This window comes from Dasypus novemcinctus, chromosome 13, assembly GCF_030445035.2.
Source record: "Dasypus novemcinctus isolate mDasNov1 chromosome 13, mDasNov1.1.hap2, whole genome shotgun sequence".
NCBI classification, from domain to species: domain Eukaryota; kingdom Metazoa; phylum Chordata; class Mammalia; order Cingulata; family Dasypodidae; genus Dasypus; species Dasypus novemcinctus.
In genome coordinates, this window is record NC_080685.1 from 19,903,182 (window position 1) to 19,930,505 (window position 27,324).

The 27,324-nt window shown below is 37.4% G+C and overlaps 1 protein-coding gene across 1 annotated transcript; it reads right to left on the reverse strand.

Annotated features, from left to right (window-relative positions):
* Positions 1–861: 861 nt before the first annotated feature.
* SEC22B (SEC22 homolog B, vesicle trafficking protein) lies at positions 862–27,116 on the reverse strand. The gene is made up of 5 exons (XM_012518015.3): positions 23,054–27,116; positions 13,925–14,034; positions 9,426–9,586; positions 7,451–7,597; positions 862–2,713 (listed from the first exon to the last, which is right to left on the reverse strand). Exons 1-5 carry the CDS (start codon positions 23,126–23,128, stop codon positions 2,559–2,561), a joined length of 648 nt encoding a protein of 215 aa, XP_012373469.1. The 5' UTR covers positions 23,129–27,116; the 3' UTR covers positions 862–2,558.
* Between the last annotated feature and the right edge of the window lie 208 nt (positions 27,117–27,324).

The window sequence follows — 27,324 nt, forward strand, 5'->3', positions numbered from 1 at the left end:
GGGGAATTAAATTAAAAAAAAAAAAAAATTTGTAAAATGGTGTGAACAGTACTTACATCAAAAGGTCAGTAAGAGAATTAAGCTCCTAACACAAAGAAAACATTATCTAAGTATTAGTTATTATCCGGAACTTCTGATCACTCCCTTCTTGAAAGTCACTTGAAACCTACCTCCTATGTTGCATTCTGCTTTTGATGGTTCCTCAGTTTCATCTTCTTGATTCTAGGCTTGTCTCTCTTGAATATATCTTTTTCGTTATGGCCAGAATGATCATTTGAAACTATAAATATGATCTAACATTCCTCGCCACAGCCAATAGGGTAGTAAGGTCCCTTTATGACAGTGTACCAGGCTAGTTCTTCCTCCTGTCTTCTCCCTTGCCAATGCTTAAGCTGAACCAGACCACAATTCCTAAAATGTGCCTCCTTCTCTTACCTCATGCACATGCCATGACTCTGCCTAGAAGCCCCATTCTCCTCCTTGCCCAGAAAGTCTTCCCTTATCAACTTCCTCCTCAAGTGAATTAGGTGTCCTTTCTTAATGTGTCCCCAATAACCCTACAGTGTTTATCACATTCTATGTTAGATGCCTGTTTGGTCACTGATACATTTCATCTGTAAGATCTTAGGGCCTCCTATGAAGTACAGAAAGTAGAAGCCTTATTTATTATGAGTCTTATTCTCTCCTTTTTCTACCTCCCTAATCTTAACACTTAATCATAATACTTTCTTGTGCCTTTGTTCAAAATCTCCCCCTTCCCTCTTCATTTTTAAATGAATCTACTGAGATTAGGTAGACAAAAAACTAGAAAGGATATACGTAATGTAGTAAGTTAATGAGATAACAAAACACACTAAAGAGAACATTCTAGAAGTATTTATTTAGTTGCTGACCACCAGGTTGCAGCATGCAACTCTCAACAATGAGCTGCCACTCTCCACTTCAATAGAAGCACCAAATGCTAAGGTACCACTAAAGTTGTCAGCCTCTCAAAGGCTTTTATTACCAGCATTACTACTTAGGGACAAGTCTTTCAGGGACTTAAAAGCATTTACACTTTCTAAAAAGTAACTTCATATTTCATGCACAAAACTCCAATTGGCAGATTAGGTCCAAAGTGAAAAAAAATTTTTTTGTTCTAGTTCTGTAAATTATCAGGAATAAAAAGAAGCAGGAATAAAGGCAGTAGTTTTGATGATCCCAAAAGTTAGAAAACTGCTTACCAAATATGTTGAGATGTAAGAATTTGGCTCATTTTCCTGTATAATTTAAAGAAGTATTTGTAGTATGTGTAAGTGCTACAAGTTACATTGCAGACCCTTGTGAAAATATTTAAAAGGTCTATTCTCCCCATTTAAAAAATGTCTACCTCAGAAAGTAAAAGGAAATTTCCATCATCCCTGAGCACAAAAGGGAAAAACGGATAGGTACTTTTATTAACAGAAGCCACTGTAAATCAATAATCTCTAGAACATTCTCAAAGAATTTATATAAACTGAAAGAGGAATGAGGAGTTTTCAGAGTCTTTCTAAGATAAATGTATGGAGTAGTTTGAATAGTTGCTCTACAAAAACTTTTAATTCACTACACAGATAAACATTTTCTATTTTGAAATTTAAGAATATCCTGGAAGAAGTTTATGGGGCATGAAACTACTGGGCACAGGGAACTTTTTAAGATGTTAGCAAATTATGGAAGAGGAAAACAATAGTGGGGAAAGTGATGAAGGGGCAGGGGAAAGCTATAGTTATGAGCTGGACCTTTCTTCTCATTAACCCAGGGACCTCTGGCCATCCATATGCTATACTCTATTAATATAAACCAGATGCTGAAAAATAAAAGACTGTCCCAAACTAATTTAAATCTTTTGTTTAAGGAATAAATGAAAGATTTTAGCTTCTTAATTAAGGAGTGCTACAATATAATTTCAAGGCATCTTAATATAATTCATTTAACCCTAGAGCAAATGTGCAATAAGCAAAATATCACAAAAGGAAAACAACAAGAGTTAACTTCCTACAGGGGTCAATAGACAAGATCTGTGCAGCACAGCAATCAACCTTCACATACTAGAGTTTTGTTCGAAAGGCCATCAAAACTCAGATTACAGAAAATCACAAATGTCACCAACTAAGGAATGTTGATTTGAGTCAAAAACTTTCCATAGGGCTGCATTCTCTGAAGGAATTCAGAGTGTTGCTAGTACAAGTTGGTTAAATCAATCTCACTGATGGATTCATTAGAGAATGAGAATGTCCCAGTCAGTGCTATTTAAAAAATGTAAAACACTGGGAGGGAAAAAACAAAATAAAACAATCTACTGATCCCTAATAACATCCATGGCTTAGCACCCATGTCCTCCAAAGAGATTCTACATAGGGTTAAGCTTCATTAAATGAGGTGTGACCTTTCATTTTCAGGACATGTCTTTTCTTGCAAGGTCTTTAGAGGCAGAAGTTCCACTTGGCTTCTAATACACATCCCTGTGAGCTCAGCTTCCTGAAAACATATACCTGTTGGGTTCTAGGTTATCCCTTCCAGTGACTGGATTCACTAGTTCACAGCCACCAGAATCGCACATACACTATTAACATGATGAAAAATACAGCTACTGCTGCAAGTTTGGCATAAGTGGAACGCATGTTCAAGTACTTCGCATCCTGGCGGTATTTCTTGGACAGACTGGACAAATTGTTAGCCTTTGAATCCAATGCTGTCAAAAAGGAAAAAAAAAAGAAAGCATCAATTAGTCCCTGGAAGTATTTTATCAAAAGCACTAAGACATAAAAATAACCAAAGTTGAGTGGCACTATATCAAATAGGCAGTAAGTTATGAAGGACTACTTGCATTAAAGTTCAATGATTATTTTTTATGTAGTGTACGCATCTTTTCTTCATCATATCAATATGTTTAAACCTCAGATAAGGGCTGTTTCTTCTTGGGACCTGTGGCAATTTGATGTTATTTATGAATGCCAAAAAAGAGATGTTGATTGCATTTGTAAACTGGTCTGTTCCTCTGGATGTGATTCCCTTTGCCTGTACTGGACTCAGCTGAGATATCTGATTAAATCATGTTGGAATTGGGGCTTTGATTCAACCACTTCATTAGCGTAAGACTCAGCAATGAGTCCCAGCCCCTTTAGTGGGCTGATGATACGGACTCTCACACAGAAGCAGATACACAAAGAAGAGCACAGAGGAAGAGAGAGAGCTCCAAAAGACAGGGCAGAGGAAAGAACTTAGTTTTGATGCTGGAGCCCCAGAGAGAGAAGAGACATCCGCCTGATAGTTTACAGCTGACCTTGTGAAAAAAACAAAGCAACTGAGCCCAGAAAGATGCCAGGGGAAGAGAGACAAGCTCTCTGGCCTACAGCTGAGATCAGAAGAAGCTGGGCCCATAGAGCCTTAAGAGGAAGAGAAAGGCTGAACCTACGCACATATCAGCAGCCACGTCAACACGTGGCAACAGACTTTGGGTGAGGAAGTACCTCTTATGGTACCCTGAGTTGGACTCTTTAGGGTCTTGTAACTGTAAGCTTTTACCCTAAATAAAAATCATTTATAAAGCCAACAGAGTTCTGGAACGTTGCATCAGCACCCTTTATGGCTGACTAATACAGGACCTAAAGCACTTTGCTTCAAGAAAATGGAAACAAGGCAAGGAAAGAAAAGAAACAGAAGGAATGGAATGCCAAGGGTATCAAACTTTTAAAATTTCAACAACCATTAAACTTAAATGATCATTTTTAGGGCAAAGTTACATCCTGATTAACTCATGATTCTGAAGCAATATAACATCTACAATACATTTTTAAATTATCAGACAAAATTATGTTCAAATTCTTGAAATGGTTAGAAATGTAGACTCTGGTCTCAGACTATTTGGTTCATACCTCAGAGGCACAAGCCATGTAATGTTGATCAAGTCACTTAACCTTTCTAAGACCTAGTTTTTTCATCTATAAAATGGAGATAACCATAGTAACTACATCATAGGATGGTAGGTACATGAGAATGCATAAAGTGAGCACATGCCTATATATGGTAGACACTTGATAAATGTTAGCTGATATTTTAAAGTAATAATCTTCATAATCTTTCAATGCACTACATCACATTGTCTCATATTTTGAAACTGATAATTCATATAAGGCTAAACTCAGGTAACCAGAAAAGTCAATTAACCAGACACTATTAAGCTATATTCCCACATTTACTGATACCAAATTTCTAATACTCTTCACATAGTAAAGACTTAAATAAAGGTAAAGCTACCAGAAATTATATTTCTACAGACATAGGAATGTTGTTGTAACTAAAATACAATAACAGGGGCTAGAAAACTATCAATATCTAGTACATAAACTTTTAAGCATTTTCTGCAAAGTTTTTTTTTCTATATACATTTTTAATGTTTTCACCTTGTAATTGTTAACTGACCACTCAGGGAAATAGCCAGATAGAAACAAGCTATATTAGATTAAATAACAAGAAAAAACTCAGTTTGACATAAAAGGATTCTGATCAAATTTAAATTTTTGAAAAAAAAAATTTTATAATCTGAATTTGCTTGTTTTTCCTTAGAGAATGCTTTTGGAATATTTGGAGCTGCTTAATAGAGACTGATTTTGATTGGGAAATGTAGAAATACTTAATGTCATAGGCATGGCAGTCACTTCTAAATGAGCAACTGGTCCTGTAAAAAGAATACCTAGCCATTCAAGAAGACAGCAAGGGAATGCAAAACAACCTTGGCACTGCTGCAATTAATCTTTCTAGCCTATCTATTAAAATGTATACTCCACTGAATATGGGCTTTTAGCTACTGTGTCATTGCTATTTCCCCAGTGCCTATAACAGGACCTGGTATATAGTCAGTTCTCAATAAATATTTTCTGAATGAAACTATATCTAATGAGAATAACCAGGCAAAGGAACAGTTATTAGACCATACACAATAAACAAAAGTTAAGAAAATTCCTCTACATAGGAAAATTTTGAAAAACAAAAGCTACTAATTGGAGAAGTCATTTAGCAAATACACGTTATAGACACTGTGCAATGTGCTGGAGGATACAATGCTCATCAAAACATACTTGATCTGCGGAGCAGGTATAGCTCAGTGGTTGAATACCTGCTTCCCATGTATGAGGTCCTGGGTTCAATCCCTAGTACCTCCCCCTAAAAAAATAACAACAACAAAAAACCAGACACAACTCCTACCTTTGTGAAATTTATAGTCAAATAGGGGTAACACCTTAGAATGGGAAGAAAAACATGGCTTAAAGAAATTGGTGTATTTATGCAGTTAAAAAAAAGGGATGGGGGGCATAACTTGATCGTGCTGAAAGTAACCATAGGGACTACTTGAGTCTTAAAAGTAAAGTAGACAAGCTGGAAAACTTTAGAAATCAGAAAGAGAAGAGGCATAAAAGATGGATTCCTACTGTGAAGAGGCTTAAAGAGCAGGAAACATTCTTTGGAGTTAGCTAAGCTCACTGTCCTTTAAATATGCTTTGTTCAGGGCATTTTTCCTTTCATGAAGAAGACTACTCTTACTTTCTCCTAATCTATTTAAAATGAGGAAATCTTTCCTGTCCACCCATTTATCCACTTCCTTCTATACTTTCATAGCTCCTATTGACTATATATCCATTTAAAACTGTTAGAAACAGAAGATGAACAAAGATACTGGAGGTCAATAGATTCTGCCAGGTACTAGCAGTGTGACTTTTAGTGAGAACTTTTCTGAGCCTCTGCTTCTTGATCTGTAAAACTGGTTTGATACCACCCATTTCACATGGAATTACTATAAAGAGTACATAAAATATATGTTAAAGTCCCCCTAGTATATTGCCTAACACAAAGTGCTTGATAGATGTTTGCTTCCTTTTATAGTTTATTAATTACTCTGTGAGGATGTTTATCTTTCCAAACAGATCACGCTACTTAAGGATAGAGAAGTAAATCTTCTTCAGTCAGCACATCAGCTTTGTATTAACCAGCAAAGTACTATAAGAGAATCCTTTACACTACTGATTAATTAACCAATATATAAACTTTGGATTAAAGAAAAATTCCTTTACTGGTCTACTTTATCTCAGGTAGAAAATGGAAGTCTGTTATGATGAAAACTTATAGACTTACTCACCCAAATTTTGATATTCACAGACTGTGAAGATACATACTAGGATAACTACAGACTATTAACATAAAGGTTAAAGCTTGAACTTCATTCTACATGAGAAATCCCATTTATTAATAAATTATGTAGCAAGGTTAAATTCAAGAAATACTCATTAAAGCATGCTTTTGTGACCATTACTGTGAAGGATATAAAAGAAATATATGAAATAGATATGAAACATAAATATTACCTTTAAAGAGCTTACGTATATATATTTATGTAAATACATATATATGTATTTTTATATACACACATACACACAATTATGTGCTAAAAACTATTATATAGCTAAGTGCTCCAAGAGTTAAAGAACAGAAGAAAGGGAGCAGATATGGCTCAAGTGGTTGAGCATCTGCTTCCCACATGGGAGGTCCTGGGTTTAAGTCCCAGTGCCTCCTAAAAACAAAGACAAACAGCAAGCAAACAAATAAAAACCAACGTGGGAGCCGATGTGGCTCAGTGGATGAGTGCCGGCTTCCCACATATGAGGACCCAGGTTTAATCCCTGGCCCAGTACCACAAAAAAATAAAATAAATAAAATAAAGGATGAATGTGATCTGGGCTGGCTGTGAGGATCAGAGAAGCCTTCTTTGAAAGGCAGTTCTTGTCTGGATTTTAAAGAACAGGTCTAGCATCAGGTAAGAATGGACCATTAAGGATGGTGAAGAAGCTACGTGGCTGAAGTAATATGTTTGTGAAGCAGGAGGTTGAGAGCCATTTGTGATCTCCTTATTTTCTACCCCATAGAGCATAATACCTTACAAATATCGAGCATTCAATAATAGTGATTAAGTAAATGAAAATTACATTCAGACCACATGGGATTTTATTTGTAGTTAAAATTATTTTAAGTGTTTCAGCAGATTGAATGCCTTGATCAAAAGGGCATTTTACAAAGATTGCCCTATTAGCAGTAAAGTCTCTAAATAGCCTACTCAGGAAACCGCTGCAATAAATCTTTTGACAACTTCCTCTCACTTTTCTTTTCATTTCCCTTAACTTGTGCAAGTGTTTCTGTATATAATTTACATGATTTTGTAAATACCTTGGAAACAGTATGATTTCTTTGCACTGTTTCCTCTTGATAAAAATCACGTTGGGAATAAACCATTTATGGGAAGTTCTGTAATGTAATCTATTTCTAAGAGACAAATTTTTAACACTGATAGAACCTGACAGCATAAAAGGTACCCCTAAATAAGACTCTTTGTCTTATGAACCGTGAACCACTTCTTAAGGCTCTTACTGTGTTGAGATACCTGAGAGTGCTTCTCCCCGTTGTAATACTTCTTCAATATTGGCCACCATGATCCTCTGCACATCTTGCAATTCAGTGTTGATGGAGCCTAGGTTTCGCCGAGCACGACTGTCAATATAAAGCTTTTTGGTTTTCTGAATGTAGGTATCTGGAATGAGGGATAAAGTGGCCATTAACAATTTATTTCATGGTCATCAAAATAGTAAAGTAGGGAATCAGAAGCTCTGAGTTTAGAATCAGAAGCTCTGAGTTTAGTCCTGGATCTGCCAATGTCCATGGTTAACCAATTCTTGAGTATCAAAATCTGGGCTTTGGGTTTTTATTTGTAAAATGTAAAAATTTAACTAGATGACCATTCAGGAGAAACATCCTTTGCATACGTTTGAATTAAGAAGTATCTACTATCAGGATGCTTAGAGAACTTAAGATCCACTATAGCAAGACTTTCTTGAAAGCAGAAATTTTCAAACTGTATTCCAAGGGCCCTTCATTACTTAATTCTACACATTCCTTGAAAGGTAAGATGCTGGCACAGCTAGTATCACTACAGTCTAACCTAGCAAAAAAGTTATGTGATCAGTAAAAGGTTGAAAAACATGCCTTGAAGCATTTTCTTCAATATCTATTTCCAAATTCATTCTATTCTTAAACTTTAGGTAAAGCAAATGTGTGAGAGGAAGTCTCTCAAAATATCACTATAAAACTGCAGTCTCATCCATCTTTAGCTCATATTTGTATTCCTTAAAACTGTAAGAAGAATGACTTATTACTAAAGATCTTATTTTCAACTTTTAGCAAGAATCTCATGTTAAATGTGCTGATTACCTTTCATTTGTCTCTTTACATCTCTTCTGTACTCTTTTGCACCCTGTTTTCTGCCTTGGGAAGCTGATTTGTATGGATGACATCAGCGAACTCCTTCCCTCTGGCTTCCAGTTAGATTCAGCCAACGGGTAGCCCCAACAGTTGGGAAGGAGAGTACAGAGTGACGTCAGGGTATTTATTCCCTTGGCTCCTCCTGAGAACCTTGGGCTGGCAATACTCCTCCTCCAAAAGTTAAAGCTCCTCTTAAGTTGGCCTTCTCAATAAATTTTCTTCTTCCAAGTTCCAGAAATTGTTCCTTCCCCTCATTCCTTCAGGTTTAGGGATGGTAACAACTACCATGCTACTAGTCCCAAGTTACTGGGCTTGTGCTTCTCCTAATATATCCCATTCCTATCTTTGTAAGCAATCCCTTAAGCTAATTTGTGTGTACCATCTATTTCCTGTATTTCCCATGCAGCCCTGGGACAGTCTTATTTTTTCTCGGGCTCAGTGGACTGTGTACAAAAATAAAATTTGAAAAACTAGACATCATATAAATTTGCATTTGTAGTGACTATGTAGTTTTAAAACACTGGATTTCTTCTGCTAATTTTTTTCTGTGTCTAAAAATCAAGATGACATACTTACCTAGCAAACCTGAAGCAGTTCAGAAATTGAGGTAGTAAAGCAAAGATTTTTTTAACTAAAAATTCCAGCAATGTACTTAACCTCACTTCCTATATGGAGGACATTTCCTTTGCTCAATGCCATCAGATACTTTACTAGGTCTGACCAGTGTTGAGTCTTTCTATAATTTTAGTACAAATATGGACATCCATACTCACTACTTCTGCACATAGTAAATGTTTTGCCCTACTACCATATATCTTCTAGTACTTAAAAAAAAAATTAAAGACTCTTATTCCACCAAAAGAAACAATACTTCACTCATTCTAATTTCCATATTCCGAACTAAAAAAAAGCTTTACTGTGTGTGTGCGTATTTGTCTTTGTGACTGTGCCTTTCATTCAAAAGGACAAATCAAGGTGGAATAGGAGAGGAGGCAGAATTCAAAATCTCAGGAAAAATGTGTCAAGATTATATCAGTGTAACAAATAGCTTCTTTGTACTGCTTGCTCCCTTGATAGAGAAGTGAAGGGCAAAAGCTTACCAAACTCAATAAAGGAGTAAGGTCTAGAAACGGTGGGCACCTTCTTCCCATGCTGTTCATCAAACTCTGAGTGCAAATCTTCTAGGTAGGCAAAAGCCAACTTCTTAGGGAAGGCAGCTTCACATAAAACCAAGTAACATACCCCCTGCTCAATAATGTAGCTACAGAGACAAAAAAAGAAAAAGAAAATTGTAGAGCCATAGTACCTCCAACAGTTTAAATTAGACTCTCATGCCATAAAAACTTTAGAAAATACCTACCATAAGCCCTTTGAGTCTGACTAAATCAGAAAGTCAATTTCAAACCACACTCCTTGAAATCAGAAAGGAAACACCTTTCCATTAAGAAATATATTCCATAAAAACTTATGTAGACAGTTTATTATAACTGTTTTTTTTTTTAAAAAGATTTATTTTATTTCTCTCCCCTTCTCCCTGCCCCTGCCCCAGTTGTCTGTTCTCTGTGTCCATTTGCTGCGTGTTCTTCTTTGCCCGCTTCTGTTGTTGTCAGCAGCACGGGAATCTGTGTCTCTTTCTGTTGCGCCATCTTGCTGTGTCAGCTCTCCGTGTGTGTGGCACCATTCTTGGGCAGGCTGAACTTTCTTTTGTGCTGGGGAGCTATCCTTACAGGGCACACTCCTTGAGCGTGGGGCTCCGCTACATGGCGGGTACCCCTGCGTGGCACAGCACTCTTTGCATGCATCAGAAGTGCGTGTGGGCCAGTTCCACATGGGTCAAGGAGGCCCAAGGTTTGAACTGTGTACCTCCCATGTGGTAGATGGATGCCCTATCCATTGGGCCAAGTCCTCTTCCCTGTAACTGTTTATTTATTACACAATTCCTCAACTAAAATCTTCATATCTAAAACAATTTCTTGAAAAATCCGAGTCATAACTCTATCCACCCTTTCATTATGTATGGTAAATTAGTGTAATCATATTTGAACTCCTTCAAACCACAAGGAAAAGCAATGTAATTGGAAATTTTTATGATTACCTAAAAGTTGGAGGTTAATGTCATAATATTTATTAGGTACAGAAAACAGTGACTTCAAAGCTGATAACATTTCTTAATTTCCAGGGTAGGAGAACTCTTCATCAACTAGAAACTACCCAACAACAGAAGAGGCTTCCTCTTGTGAAAGGAGCTCACTGGCACTCTGGAAGGGGCTATTTGACCACATGTTGGAGACGTTCTTGGGGAAAAGGTTAGGCTACTTATTTCCTTTAAGCCATAGTATTCTTTATTTCAGCAAAAATTATATTCAGAAGACCAACATATATAGTACATAAAATGAGAGTTTGTCCTGATATATACTAGGGATCCACAAAGCAGAGTTTAAAGACTACCATATTATATGATCTCTCAGGCCCTTTAAAAATATAATAGCATTTCTGTCCTGTATCTTGCTTGCAATTGACTGGTTTCCTTGCCTTCAGTCTAGGCAATCTTCTATACTGACATACAGTTTTATTCCTAAAAAGTACATCTGACCATGTTATCTATCCTCTTACTCTGCTTAAAAGCACTAAGGATTCCCTAATATCTATTAAATAAAAATATGGGAAGTGGATTTGGCTCAACGGATAGAGTGTCCGCCTACCATATGGGAGGTCCAAGGTTCAAACACAGGGCCTCCCAACCTGGCCCACATGCAGTGCTGATGCGCACAAGGAGTGCCATGCCACGCAGGGGTGTCCCCCACTTAGGGGAGCCTCACGCGCAAGGAGTACGCCCAGCAAGGACAGCCACCCTGTATGAAAAAAGTGCAGCCTGCCCAGGAGTGGTGCCACACGTGGAGAGCTAATACAGCAAGACGACGCAACAACAAAAAAAGAGACACAGATTCCTGGTGCCACTGAGAAGAATGCAAGTAGACACAGAGGAACAAACAGTGAAAGGACACAGAGAGCAGATAATGGTGGGGGAGGGGAGAGAAATAAATAAAAAATAAATCTTTAAAAAAAAATACATATTTATTGGTATAGTATTTGCAGTCCCCTTCACAAGCATAGGCTATATTCCATAATAAATCCTAATACAGCAAATGATATGCTATCCTCCAAAAAGCTAGATTCTTTTATGTCCTCATGGATTTCCATCTATGTTGTTTTTTCTAATTGTAATGCTCTTTTACATACCTGGAGAAATGCCTTTTATTTTCAAATGTGCAATTCTACTGTAATTTTCTCTGTAAATTTTGTTTTCTCACTCCGTCTATCCACTTTTCTCAAACTTACCACCTCCTTCCTACTAATGGGAATGCACTGCTTCCTTCTCTCTGCTCCCAAAGTATTTCATTTATATTCTGATTATGACACATCTTGCCCTCAGGTATTATAGTATAGGTGTCTGAACGTGTGTCACTGTTAATCAGAGAATAAGCTCATTAAAAGACATGAATATTAAAGGCAGGACTTAGTACGAGGTCTGGCAAATAACAAACCTCTAATAAATATCTCCTGGATGGAAATAAAAGATGGTAATGCAATTATGAAGGTCCTAAAGAAACCAGGCAGAAGAAAAACTCTTCTCAATTCCATGAGAACTTTGCTATGTGTCTTGTTCCCTAACCCATGACAGATATAAAAATACCATGCAATTAAGTGCCTATTTTTTGACATTGAAAATTCGTTCTTTTATGTACCTGGAGAAATGCTTTTTATTTTCAAATATGCAATTCTACTTCACAGCTCTCCTCATATCTCCTAATAACCTGTATTCTAGGTTTTAATTCCATGCATTTATTCTTCATATTTGGCTCATATTAATGAGATGACACAATATTTGTCCTTTTGTGTCTGGCTTACTTCACTTAGCATAATGTCTTCAAAGTTCATCCATGTTATCACGTGTCCCAATTTCATTTCTTCTTATTGCAACATAGTATTTCATTATATGTATATACCACATTTTGTTTATCCATTCATTGGTTGATGGACACTTGGGTTGTTTCCATCGTTTGGCAATTGTGAATAATGCCACTATGAACATTGGTGTGCAGAAATCTATTTGTGTCACAGTTTTCAGTTCTTTTGGATATAGTCCTAGTAGAGGAATTGCTGGATCATACGGAAAGTTCTATATTTAGCTTCCTGTGGAACTGCTTAACTGTATTCTACAGAGGCTGCACCATTTTACAATCCCACCAACAGTGAAGGATTGTTCCCATTTCTACACATCCTCTCCAGCACTCACTGTTTTCTGTTTTATAAATAATGGCCATTCTATGTGGTGTGAGATGATATATTATTGTCGTTTTGATTTGCATTTCCCTAATAGCTAGTGATATGGAATGTTTTTTCATGTGCTTTTTCACCATTTGTATTTTCTTTTTGGAGAAATGTCTGTTTAAATCTTTTGCCCATTTATTAAATCAGATTGCTTGTTCTTTTATTGTTGAGTTGTATAATCTCTTTATATAGAATGGAAATTAAACCCGTATTGGACAGGTGGTTTCCAAATATTTTCTCCCACCATTGAGTGGGCTGTCTTTCCACTTTCTTGATGAAGTCCTTGATAGTTTTGGTTTTTGTTTTTTTTTTTAAGATTTATTTATTTATTTATTTCTCTCCCCTTCCTCCCTAGTTATCTGCTCTCTGGGTGTCCATTCGCTGTGTGTTCTTCTGTGACTGCTTCTATCCTTAGCACTGGGAATCTGTGTTTCTTTTTGTTGCGTCATCTTGTTGTGTCAAGTGTCCGTGTGTGCAGCGCCATTCTTGGGCAGGCTGTACTTTCTTTCGTGCTAGGCAGCTCTCCTTATGGGGCACACTCCTTGCGCGTGGCTCCCCTACGCGGGGGACAGCCCTCCGTGGCAGGGCACTCCTTGTGTGCATCAGCACTGCGCATGGGCCAGCTCCACACGGGTCAAGGAGGCCCGGGGTTTGAACTGCAGACCTCCCATGTGGTAGGCGGACGCCCTAACCACTGGGCCAAGTCTGCTTCCCCTTGATAGTTTTTTTATTCTGCTCTAAGTTGTATACATTATGTAAACTGATTGATATACCCTTAAACTATCTCTTATTATTTTATTTTTCTAAATAATAACTAACACTTATTGACTTTTTTCTATGTGCTAGGCAAAATGTAAGTGATATACATGGATTTCCTCATAACCCTCACAAAACTCCTATAATTATTTTCCCTATTTTACGGAGGAAATTGAAGCTTGGAAAGCTATGAGTTGATCAAGACCACACTGTCAGTAGACATTTGAGCAAGTGTACTAACTTTTACAAGTCTGGTTTCAAGCAAAATTTATCTATTATTGCATAATGAATACATTATTGTAGGGTGAAGTCACTATACATGTTAAATAAACAAACCAAGACTTCAGTTTTGTAGAATTAGAACCAGAGAAGCTACTTCTATGAAGAGACGATATTTAAAAAGTTATCTTTTCTTTAAAAAAAAACCAATTATTAACACTCTAATCAGATGTTACTTTTATTATTGCATTTTACACCTTAATGATCATAAGGAAATCAGGATTATACTCACTGAAAAGTCATGGCTCCTGCTTCCAAGGTACATCTGGTAGGGGACTGTTCATTCAACTTTCGAAAGAGTTGCTTAGCCTGACTCTGGTACTGCTGAAGGTCTCGGCCAGACTGAAACAAGACATCTTTGCTTAAGAATCTTCCACCAGAAAAGTTGTATCAATTAGTGAGAAGCATCATGATATTATGAGGATACTATGGGAATAAGATCCTTCATTTATAGGTGTTATAAATTGAATTGCATGCCCTACCAAGACAAGTTCAAGTCCAAAACCCCAGTCCTGTGGATGTGAACCCATTTGTAAATAGGACCTTTAAATATGTTATTAAAGTGAAGCCAAACTAAATCACGATGGGCCTTAATCCAATATGACTGGAGTCCTTGTAAACAGAGGAAATTTGGACATGTAATAGGGGACAGACGGGCAGAGAGTTGGCCATATGACAGAAGCAGAGATTGAATTGTGGATAGCCAGCAAGCCACCACCAGAATGCTACAGACTTCATAGAAAGCACAATCCTGCTGACACCTTAATTGTGGACTTCTAGCCCCAAAACTGTGAGACAATAAATTCCTGTTGTTTAAGCCAACTAGTCTGTGGAACTTTGTTACAGTAACCTGGCCAGCTAATAACAGGTTAACAGAAATTTTAACGAAAGAGAGATGGCCTACTTTCAGAGCAAAAAGGAAGACCCAACCCCACAGTTCAAGAAAATCATATTAGCTATTTGCTAAGAAACAAAAGTATATATTTCAACTACATTTAAGGCATTATTAAATTTCAATTCAGTGCTCTTTCCAATATTAGATTAGTGTCCTCCCTTAAACCCATTTAACTTGCACACACTGGCAGAGAGCAGCATAGCATGTGCTATACTCAGGGGAAAATCCGGGGAACAACAGACTGATAATCTCATTTTTACACTTGAAAATCAGGGAGAATCATCCACAAAGTATTATAGTATCAAGCATTTAAGCAAAACTAAATATATGTACCCTTGATTGCAAATTATTATGAACACTATCATTGTAATTAGGAAAAAAATAAGTAAGAGTAAGGACAAAGATTGGAAATTCAAATATCCTTTACTGCATAAATCTATTTGGTTCCCAAGTTTGATCAGAACGAGTTTAATCTGCGAGTATGGATATGAAAGGAAACTATTGAATCTATTTGATTCCTGCGTTTTGGTAATCAAATAATAGGAATTTAGGCAACATGGGATTCATCCAAAAACATATATGAATCAAAGTGGTTCTTGAGTTTGGATATAGGCATACAAAATTTAAAATAATAAGATTTAGATGATAGGATTACAAGTAATATTTTCTTTAACAATTTCCAAAAAAAAGGAGGAAAAAAGTCAGTACTGAGGTTAATAGCATGTCATTTCAAACAGAAAAATCATACCTCACCAAGCTACTAGATCCAAAGTGGAAAAGAAGTGCATGAAGCAAATATACATTATTTATTCATATGTCAATATTACTCCTATGGTTCCACACATTGGAAAAGATAAAACAAAAACTTTTGACAGCTGATGGAAAGAAATTATTTTATTTATTTGGACTGAAAGAAAAGAATTTCCCTTTGGCAAGTGTTTAGTAACTGTTTAAATAGAAAAGTGTCATATAAGGTTCTCCCAGGAACTGGATCTGAGGTCTAACTTTGAGAAAGTACAAAGTAAAATCTTAAAAGTCTAGATAGTGAAATGCTGAGTTAAGAGTAAAAACAAGGAAGCAATGATAAAATAGTTTGCATGGCATGAGCAAGTGTACTTAGTAAAGCGTATCCTAAGATTCTAAACTATACTTAAATTGCTGAACTGGAATTTTCAACATGGCTACAGGTGAAAAGGCATGAGATAAACCAGGAAGTTAGGTAGAGGCTATTAAAAGTATAAATTTGTAGATTTATATTGCTTAACATTGCCCTATGGCAAGGATTTATTATAGCACTATTGGAGAAATACTTCTACATTAACAAATATATGGATGTACTGTATGTATTATGTGTACATATACAGTTTTATATATTTAACAGTACTTTATGACAAACATTATAATATATTAATATTATATTAAATAGGACTGGTAATACATATTTTTTCTTAACTGGTCAGCCAGTAAAGGAGAATGAACACTATCTTACGTGTTTGGCCAATAAGAGCTAGTGTACCATGTCTTACTTTCCTAAATTTGAATGCGATTTGCCAATCTGTTTGCTTCACCAATGCCATTGTGTGGCATTCTGAAGAGATCTGACCCACAACAGTAGATAAAAAGGATGCAAATAATATTGGAAATGCAAATAACATGCCAAGAAAAATATCAGCATAGATCAGTGATATTCAACATTTGCTGTACTCTGGAGTCATCTGGGGATTTAAAAGAAAAAACTAATCTGCCTAATCTCTACCTTGCACCAACTAAATCTGGAGGAAAGGCTCTAATATTAGTAATTTTAAAAATGATTACAGCCACAGATGTTAGAATGTTTTCTGACTGCTGAAAGAAGGTGAGCACCTTAAAGGGACTAGTTGAAACAGATGACAAAAACTGTCAAGACTGGTACAAATCCTTTGACTTTTTAAGACTTATTGTAAACATCATTGCATCTTGAAAAAAAAGGAACTAACAACTGTATTAGCTAGAAGAAATTATGGCCAAAAGCACTAAAATTTCAGGGCTTTGAAAAGAACAAAGCAGTGATTGACAACGCACAATTTACAATATTGGGGACTTATCTACATAGGGATAGTGCTAGTTTAGTTAGCATTACCATTGGAGTACAAAGTTCTGGCACAATCTTTCTGGAAGGCAATTTGCCAATATGTATCAGAAAACTGTAAAATTTTGCATATTGTTTTACCAAATAATTTTACATCTGTGAAAATACACATACACTTCATGTATGTGTTAATGAAATTGTTATAAATACATATAAAAATAAAAAACAAACGTTCAGTAATAGTGTAAATAAAGTATGGTTAAATAACGTATGGTATTCATATAATAGAATACTATCTAGCCATTAAAACAGTATGAGAAAATATTCATTACATACTAATAAGTGAAAAAAAAGTGAAACAGCCTACTCATTATTTAATAAAACGTATATATGTATACACAAAAATGTTAAATATATACATCATAATGGCTATAATCTGAGTAGGAATTATGGGTAATAATCCCTATTAACATTTTGCTTATATGTACTTACTGAACTTTCTATGATAAGCATGAATTAATTTTATAATGGGAAAAATTCATACATACATCCATTCCTATTTATTAATTTTATATCCAGAGTATTACGTGTAATTCTGGTCTGTGAGCTCTAAGAAAAGCAAAATGAGGGTAGCGGACTTGGCCCAATGGATAGTGTGTCCGCCTACCACATGGGAGGTCCACAGTTCAAACCCCAGGCCTCTTTGACCCATGTGGAGCTGGCCCATGCGCAGCGCTGATGCGTGCAAGGAGTGCCCTGTCACGTAGGGGACTCCCACGCGCAAGGAGTGCGCCCCGTAAGGAGAGCCGCCCAGCGCGAAAGAAAGTGCAGCCTGCCCAAGAATGGCCCCGCACACAGAGAGAGCTGACATAGCAAGATGATGCAACGAAAGAAACACAGATTCCTGGTGCCACTGATAAGAATAGAAGCGGTCACAGAAGGACACACAGCGAATGGACACTGAGAGCAGACAACTGGGGAGGGGGGAAGGGGAGAGAAATAAATAAAAAATAAATCTTTAAAAAAAAAAAAGAAAACCAAAATGAAATGAGAAGATTCTTCAGAAATTATTTCTTCAGAAATAATTCAGAAATTATTGCATGCTTGCTTTCTGCTAGACATTCTTCCAAATACTTTACATAATTAACTCATTCACAATTGCCCTACAAGGTAATGGAAATTATTATGCCCACTTTATAGATGAGAAGTTAAATTCACAAAAATGCTTTACGTAAATTAATTCTTATAATATCCACAACTACCCTATGTGGTGATTAGTATTATTACATTCATTTTATATTTGAGAATTTAAACTTATCCAATAACTCAGGACTAATAAGGGAAGGGGCTAGGATTTGAATATAGACAAATACTCGAGTGAGAGGCTCTGGAGCACCTGCTAATATACCAGCATAACTAAAATTGCTTCAATAACAGTATATACTTTCCAGGCAATAGCTCACTATTTAATGTTCTATCTACTTCATAGCAAATGCTCAAGAAACTACAGCTTCAATCTAGATCTCCCAAAACAAAAGAAGCATAGCTTTCCAGACAGATTCTCAATTTGCTTTCAGGACTAACATTACAAAGACCCTACAGGCAGTGGACTTGGCCCAGTGGATAGCACGTCCGTCTACCACATGGGAGGTCCGCGGTTCAAGCCCCGGGCCTCCTTGACCAGTGTGGAGCTGGCCCATGAGCAGTGCTGATGCACGCAATGAGTGCCCTGCCACACAGGGGTGAATATAGGGGTGTCCCCTGCGTAGGGGAGCCCCACGCACAAGGAGTGCGCCCCATAAGGAGAGCCACCCAGCGTGAAAGAAAGTGCAGCCTGCCCAGGAATGGCGATGGCGCCACACACACGGAGAGCTGACACAACAAGATGACGCAACAAAGAGAAACACAGATTCCCATGCCACTGACAACAACTGAAGCGGACAAAGAAGATGCAGCAAACAGACACAGAGAACAGACAACTGGGTTGGGGGGGAAGGGGAGAGAAATAAATAATAAATAAATAAATCTTAAAAAACAAACAAACAAAAAAAACCCCAAAGAGCCTACAGTCAGTCAGTCTGCCTAAAAATAACCTAATTCTGCTTTCTACTTCATCTAATATATATTTGATGAACCTTGTTGTAGCAGTTTGATATTATTGATGAATTCCAAAAAGAAATATTGGATTATGTTTGTAAACTGGTCTTTTCTTCTGGGTATATGAGATGATACTGAGTACCTGCCCCTTGATGAGTGGGGACTCGCAGATAAAAGGCATAGCAAATTAGAGTTGAGGGTTCTTAATGTTGGCGTTTTGATGTTGAAGTCTGATGCTGGTCTTAAGCTGGAACCCTGGGTAGAGACAGAGCTGTTTGCCTGATAGTCTACAGTTGATCTTGTGGAGAGAGGCAAAACCTAGAGAGCCTCATAGTCAACAGCTGATCTCGTGGAGAAAACAGAGAAGCTGAGCCCAGAGGAACCCAGGAGCCCCGTCAGCAGCCATCTTGCTTCAACATGTGAAAAAAGACTGAGGGAAGTAATTTAAGCTTTATGGCCTGGTATCTGTAAGCTCCTACCCCAAATAAATACCCTTTATAAAAACCAACCAATTTCTGGTATTTTGCATCAGCACCCCTTTGGCTGACTAATAAATATACTTGTACACTGTGTTAAGATAAGTTATCTGGGTGGGATGTGGGGTATATGGGAACCTTATATTTTTTAACGTAACATTTTTTGTGATGTATGTATCTTCAAAAAATACAAAAAAAAAAAAAAAGATAAGTTATCTATTAGTAAACCAGTAATGAAGTGAATGAGAATGAACAAATTCTGAAACTAATTTGAGGTTATTCAAAACAATATTTAGGATCTGACTCTGCATATACTACAAAAAATACAAGGTAGTAATTTGCCACACAACCACAATACTTTACCTCATTACTACCTAAGACTGCTGAACAATTAGTATCAAATGCATTCACGAATGTTTACTAAGCTCTTATCCCTTTTAAATCCATGCTGAAATCAGCTGGTCAAAGGTCGACAACACCAGGAACCAACCATCTACCTCTAAAAGCAATTCGAGTAAGTTGATTAATTAACCTTCAATAATTGGGGGAAGGAGGCAGTTTAATTGTAAACTATCTGCTTTCTTGGAGCTCCCTGCTGTTTATTCAGTTAGATGTAAAACCAGCCTCAAGTTTGGACTGTCCTCTACAGAGTTGGGGCAAAACAAAAAAGGGGAATAAAGTTCACTTTGATTTAGAACAAGAAGGCAGATGAAAAAACCGCAAACATCATAAAAGGAGAAACACACCAGAACGAACCAAGAGAGAAAACAAAACATCAGTTTAGGGAACCCAGGCTGAAGAAGAAAAGCTCGTCCTTCTACCTGCCCAGACCTATACTTCTAGATAAACTAGAAATTGTGTATACTACTCTCGGTCTCTATCATTTTGTGGACTTTACTATTTTATTATCTGAATAACTCTTCATCTCCAGTAATAGTTTGTACAGGAACTGGCACCTTGTAAGTAACTAAAATAGGGTATCTCTTATCAGGAGACTAACCGGAAGTATACTGACTTATTTGGCCTGGACAAACAGCTTGATTGAGATTTTCATTTCTTAAAAAGTTATTTTTAGACTCCTAAGAGTTAAATACATTTCTAATAAATATTAGAATAAGATAGTACAGTACAGAATTTAGGAATTAGGGCTCTACTCTAGGGTCAGACAGATATTGATTAAAATCCAGTGGTTTTCAACCATGGTTGATTTTTGTCCCCCAGGGGACATATTTTTGGTTGTCACAACTGGGAGGTGGGGGTTTTGCTACTGCCATCTATGGAGTAGAGGCAAAAGATGCTACTAAAGATCATACAATGCACAGGACAGTTCCTCAGAACGAAAGATTATCTACCCCCAAACATCAATAGTGCCAAGGATAAGAAACCCTGATTAAAAATCCAGTTATGGCTCTTATTAGCTGTGTGTCTTTATGCAAGTGACCTATTCTTTCTAAGCCTCGGAATTTCCTTGTCTATAAATAAGTACCTATACTCATATAGTTGGTATAAGGACTAAACGAAATAATGCATTTAACAGGCTTGGCAACAGTGCTTGATATGTGGTAGGCACTCTGTTCTGAAATATAATTAGTATACTAATTATAATAGTAAAAATAAAGTCTAGGATTCGTATTTTTGCAGACATTACAAGCTTAGGAAAAGTTTCATATTTTTGTGTAAAATTTCTTTCCTTGTCAATTAAACAAAGCAACCACCTTGGTAAAGCAATAAGTTTAGAATTAAATTAAGACATGCACAATACTAATTCAATTAATTTTTCACTGTAGTATCAAGGCATACAGTAGGGGCCCACTAACATTGAGTAAACTTTCAAATTCATTTTGTATTCTTCGCCCACATTAAAATTCAATGTTAACATTTGGAAAACTGACCAGATTTTGTTTCTCCCTTGGGAAAACTATTTCTCCAACTATATACTCTTCAAGAAAAAATTTCTCATACTATCCTCCTTCAAATCATGTTCTTAGATCAATTCCACTCCTTCTGTAGGGTGGTCCTACATAATTCTTGTTTAACAAACTGGAGAAGTGAGAGAAAAACACTTCACAGTTGAAAATTCAGGACAAATTTTATCTTTCACATTTTATTTCAATGATTAAACTTCGCTTGGCCCATATAACTGGAAAAGATTTCACTTAATATGACAAGCAACTTCATAGTCTGTATCACTGCTCTCCTAAAAATAAAAGTAAACAAAATTTCTAAATCAAACTTAAAAAGGCATAAAACTAAATAGTGAAGCTCACTACTAGAACCCACTGTCAACTTAGATGTCATTCCCTCTGGGAAGATTTTCCTGTTCTTCCCAAACCAACTTAAATGTCTTTTTCCTGTTCAACTACACAACATTCTTCCTCTTCCATAGCAGTTATACTATACTGAAATTACTTCTTAGTTTTCTGGCTTTTCCACTAGATTCCACTAGATTGTAAACTCCATAAAGACTGGGTCTATGTCGTCTAATCCCCTGCATGAGCACCATGCCTTAGCACATTTGACAGGTTTTGTTTTTGTTTTTTAATTCATGAATACATGAATGAAAACTCCAAGAAAAGATATGTGCAAAACATTTTTTTTCTAGAATACCCTTAAAATTTTTTTTATTAGAGGAGTTGTAGGTTTACAAAAAGATCATGCAGAACAGAGTTCCCATATCTCACACAGTTTTCCTATTATTTTTTGCAACCTATGAAACAATATTATTCTAAGTATACTATTAACTATAGTCCATAGTTTATATATTAAAGCTCAGTGTTCTATGGTTTTTTAAATTTAAAAAAAAATTCTAGTAACATACATGCAACCTAATATTTCCCCTTTTAACCATATTCAAATATCTAATTCAGTAGTGATAATTACATTCACAATGTTGTGCTAGAATGCTTTTTTTTTTTTTAACCTCAAGGACTTTTAAAATACTTAGGCCAAATAAAATAAAATTGATCATTTAAAGTTATTTATAAATTCATTCTCACCCTCTCTCCTTCTGGGACCTCCCAACTTTGCTCTAGAAACCTGCTTCACACCAGAAATTTACTTCGTGATTCTAAGGCATAAAGCTGCTTCCTTTAAAAATATTTGGAGCTTAAAAAAAAAAAATCAGTTCGATAAATTTCTGAGACCTTACTAAGCATAAAATTGCTGCTGTAAAAGCTATGGGGAAACCAAAGATATTTAAGACCTGTCGTCCTCCCGCTAGGAAACTCATTTATTGAAAGACAAGGGAAAAAATTCAAAGCGTTACAGGAATATAGCACAGGAAGGATAAATTCCATCAGGAGGAATTTAATATAGCTTATTGAAGGAAGTGGCAACTGGGCATAACACTTCAACAGGTGTCCGTACGTGGCACTATCACTTCACCTACTTTCAAGAGATGTCAGCAAGCTAGATCAAGGACCAAGTACTACAGTAATTGGAGTTGAAGAACTTAGAAAGGAGCTGCTTTTTCCCAGGATCTGTCAACAGCCTTACTATAGCAGCAGAAAATTAGAAGTCCTGGATTTTAACAAACTTCCTAAAGAATTACAGAACACTGGGTGGTCACAATCAGCTGATCCTATCCCTTTCCCCAGAGCTTTTCTCTGAAGAGAAATGGGTAAGACGAAAACCTACCTCCACCCTCAGGAAAGATTTCCTCTCTCAAGTGTTCTCTTCACTGCTAAAAGATAAAGAGCACTCCAGAGGAGTCAGGCGAGCTTGGAAGACAGAAACAGTCTCCGGTGTCCTAAAAGGAAATCCCGTGCCGCGAGCGAAGCGCCTCCGCTGGGATTAGCGGCTTGCGGGGACATCGCAATAGCTCACCTGTTCGTCCTCCTGCATCGAGGCGGCCAGCGGAAGCCCATCCGCCACTCGGGCAATCATTGTCAGTAACACCATCTTCACAGGCTATAAGTAACCAACACTAGCCCGGACAGCTGTAGGCGTCGTCCTCACTTTCTCTGCCTAGATAACAGTTATGCCTCTACCGCAGCTCCCGAAGACCAGCTGCTTGCGTCTCCGCTTCCCGCTGAGGTGGCCGGAAGCAGCGCAGGAGCTTTCCACTACCGGTCCTCTGAATTGAATCCCGACCGAGAACCACAGCTACCCGAACACTAGTTCCGCTGTTGTTCCTTCCCTTCAGAAACTTCTGTGGCCCTGCCCACTTATCTTCTTTGCGCCCTTTGAACAGGCTTGGCCCTTTGAGGGGGCGTTGAATCCAGCCAAACAAAATTTTGTGTTTCCTGATAACTCAATTTGGGGAGAGGGTGGGATTAACCGGTAATTTAGATGAAACGTATGTGAAAAAAGTGAAAAATAGGTTAGATATTTAATAATTCTAGGCTGTTTTTGTTTGTTCTGTATCCCCAGAGCCTTGAATTGTTTCTGGTAAGAGGTCAATACATATTTGTTGTATGTGTGAATAAACGAGCAAATACAGGATCTCAAAGATCACCTAGCTCGGTCACTCTTCCAAAAGGGATTTCTGCTACATCTTCCATGATAGGTAGCTGTGTAACCTTGCTAGAACTTCTAGTGACTGGGCATTCACTCCCTTTTGGAGCAGCTTCTTCACAATTCCACTGGAGAAAGTCTTCCCATCTCTCTGTGCTTTGGTATCCTATGTCTAAAATGGGAATAACACCATCTGCTTCTTAGGGTTATGAATACTGGATGAGAAAATGTAGGTGCAAGGGTTTTGTAACTAAAAAGTTATACATACATATATTATTAACAACGACTATTTACTATGGGCTTCCAATAAGTGCTCCCATGAATAGAAATAGTGATAAGTGCCCTGTGGATATTAATTTATCAAAACAACCCAGTAAGGTTCTTTAATCTTAAGTCCCCACTTGGTAGTTGGGGAAAAGCCTCAGTAATTTTTCTAAGATTATACAGCTAGCAGTGATGGGACAGGATTTGAGTTCAAAGTCTATGCTCTTAATCTTACACTATTCTGTCTTAACTTCTATCAATAGATAAAAGAGCTCATATTTTTGTTACCTAATAGTGCCACAGCTATTCGGACACAACTACTCTTAATCTATGAGAGACTTTTGGGAGGAAGACCCAGTAAGACCTAGTGATTGATTCCACATAGATGCAGGCCTGGGGTGGATAAGACCAAGAAACTGATGATGGAAATAGCAACAAATTGCAGTGGAAGGCAATCTTCATGTAAATGGAAAACTAGGTTTAGTAGAATAATATCTTACTTTTGGTATAGCCCATAGATATAACTTGATCTAACTTCCTTTCCTCCCACTCTACAAAGATACACCTTCAACCACAACATCAAATGATGATCATCCAGCCTCTACTGAAACAGTTCCAGTAACAAGGACTTAAAATACAGATATTTTAACAGAGGTATGGCTGTCATTCTGCTTACCTCACTGAAATCTCTTTTTAAGCTAACTGTGGAGACACAGACACACAATGCTTTGATGATTCCTAGTGACTCATGGCCAGTCTGACTTTAGGACACTGTCTTCGGCAATGAGTCCCAGATAGGCAGTGGGAGAGAGAGTTGTGAGAAAGAAAATAGAAGAGGAAAGGAAGTGTAATAGATACTTTTGGGGGGCAACTATCCAGCTTACAAAGAATCTTCCTTCTCTGGGAATTGCCTTCCCATTCCTTTTAACAGGGATGACCTCTAGTAACTATGTTTGTACCATATTACACTGTCCTTCTGACCACATCTGATTAGACCAGGGATGAATATCTAACCGAAGCAGGGCCAGTGAGATTCTCTCCCTCTTGGAATCTGGAACTGGGATTGAAAGACCCAGTTTCTTAATAGTACATGTTTACCAGAGAAGGACTACGTTTACTGCCATAAGGATGAAAGAAGCATAAAGAGAAGAATGAAGCATGTGTGCACAGTGAACCATATTTGAAGCAAGAGTCCCAACTTCTTTCAAGTTCCTGGTTCTCAGCTCTTCCCAAGGACCAAGAACATTCTGCCCTTGGGTCCCACTGAAATCATTGTTCCTTTATAATAAATCCTCCTTTATTTAACTGAGGCTACTTTGAATTCATTTCTGATACTTAAAACAAATCTAATAATGATTGAAGTGAATCCACAACTATGTAATTATACTAAATGCCTTTGTTTGTACACTTTGGATAAATTGAATACTTTATTACACTGTCAATAAAATGATTTGTTAAAAAGCAAAACCAAACCAAAAACCAAACATTTTTAACTAACAGAGGAAAGCAGGGTCACACTGGATCAACCCTTTCTGGGAAAAACATCCACACTTGCACCCCTTACTTTTTTTTTTCCTTAGGCACACAGATGATTTTTTTAAAAGAAGATTTATTTATTCATCCTCTCCATCCATTGTCTTCTCTCATGGTGTATTCTTGTGTCTGTTTTTCTTCTCTTTAGGTGGTACCAGGAAATGATCCTGGGACCTTCCAGAGTGGGAGAGGGGTGCTCAATCTTTTGCGCCACCTCGGCTCCCTGGTCTGCTGTATCTCTTATTGTCTCTCCTCTCTGTCTCTTTTTGTTGTGTCATCTTGCTGCACCAGCTTTCTGCTTGGGCCAGCTTGCCTCCAACAGCCCTGGGAATTGAACCCTGGACCTCCCATATGGTAGATGGGAGCCCAATTGCTGGAGCCACATCTGCTTCCCTCACACTAGATGATTTTGACACACTTCAGACTCACTGAAATTATTTTGTGGGGAGGGCAGCAATATTTTTAGGTTACTGAGCAGCCATAAAGAGAAGGCTAGAATTGTCTGTCTGGAACCATGGATTTAACTACTCAATATTCTGTCCTCAGGAATTGTGGAATCTGAGTGGCTTTTGCTTCTGACTTGATCAGCACCATCTCTACACCTAGTTATTGTCTTTGAGATCCTGCCCTTTGGTCCTCTGAGCAATACAGGACTGTGTAATAATGTCCAACACTGTAATCAGTACATGGGAACTCCACAACTATTTAACATTGAATGAAAAGAAGTACAAAAATTTGTTCAGAGCTTTAGAATTTACAAAGGTTATGCATATCCTTTCCCGGAAAACTGCCAACAACCCTGTGAAGTGGGCAAAATCCTAGCATCTTGGAGTTTTTATTATTTTTTTTAACAAATCAATTTTATTGATACATATTAATAAAACATATGGTTCATCCAAAGTGTACAATCAATAGTATTTGGTATAATAACATAGCTGTGCATTCATCACTTCAATCATTATTAGAGCTTTTTGTTATTTCAATAATAATAATAAACAAAAAACAGACAAGAAAATTCTTCACCTCTCAATCTCAGAACCTTGGAGTTTTAAAACATTGTACTGAGGGAGAAAAAAAAAGGAAACAAGCCTTGGATTTCAAAGTTACAGCTGCTAACCATCTCTTGAAACTTTTCAAAAAAACTAAAACGCATATCTAAATCAACCTATATTAAGCTGTTAAAACAGGATGAGGTTTCCCATTAAAGTAGCCAGAGGGTTGCAGAGGTTTTTAAAAAGGGGGTTAAAGGGAGCAATAGCCAGAGGCTTATATCCATTCATTAAGCAATTCTTGTGGCTTAATTATACGCCAAACATTGTGCTAGGTAATGAAGATGAACAAGGAACAGTCGCAGAAACATGTGGCCCAGACCGTATAGCGTCGCTCAGGAGAAGAGATCTGTAAATAAACAGCAGCTCTTATTTGAGTTACATAGTTAAGGAAATGGAAGACATTTCTCAGAAGGAAGGGATGCTCTCGGTAGACAAAATGGATGGACAGCCACTAAATCTGGATTGACATCCAGCCATATGCACGAGTACGGCCGTACGGCCTATTAACATTTAGAATTAATTTCTTACTGATTGGGAAATCGCTGAGGCCCTGAGCATTCTTCTCACCCCTTAACCCTAAGGGCGCGATAAAACTAAAGGTTGTTCCCGCACAGAACAGACACCTTCCTGATTGGTCGTTTTCCTTGCCAGTCAGTACCTAAAGCTCCACCTTCCAGGCATGCTATTGGTTACCTCGGGGGAATCAGGACCCGCCCCGTCTTCCTCCCCAGAGTCCTCTCTTCCGCCACCTCTTCCGCCACTTTTTCCACTGCGTCCGAAATTTGCTTCCTT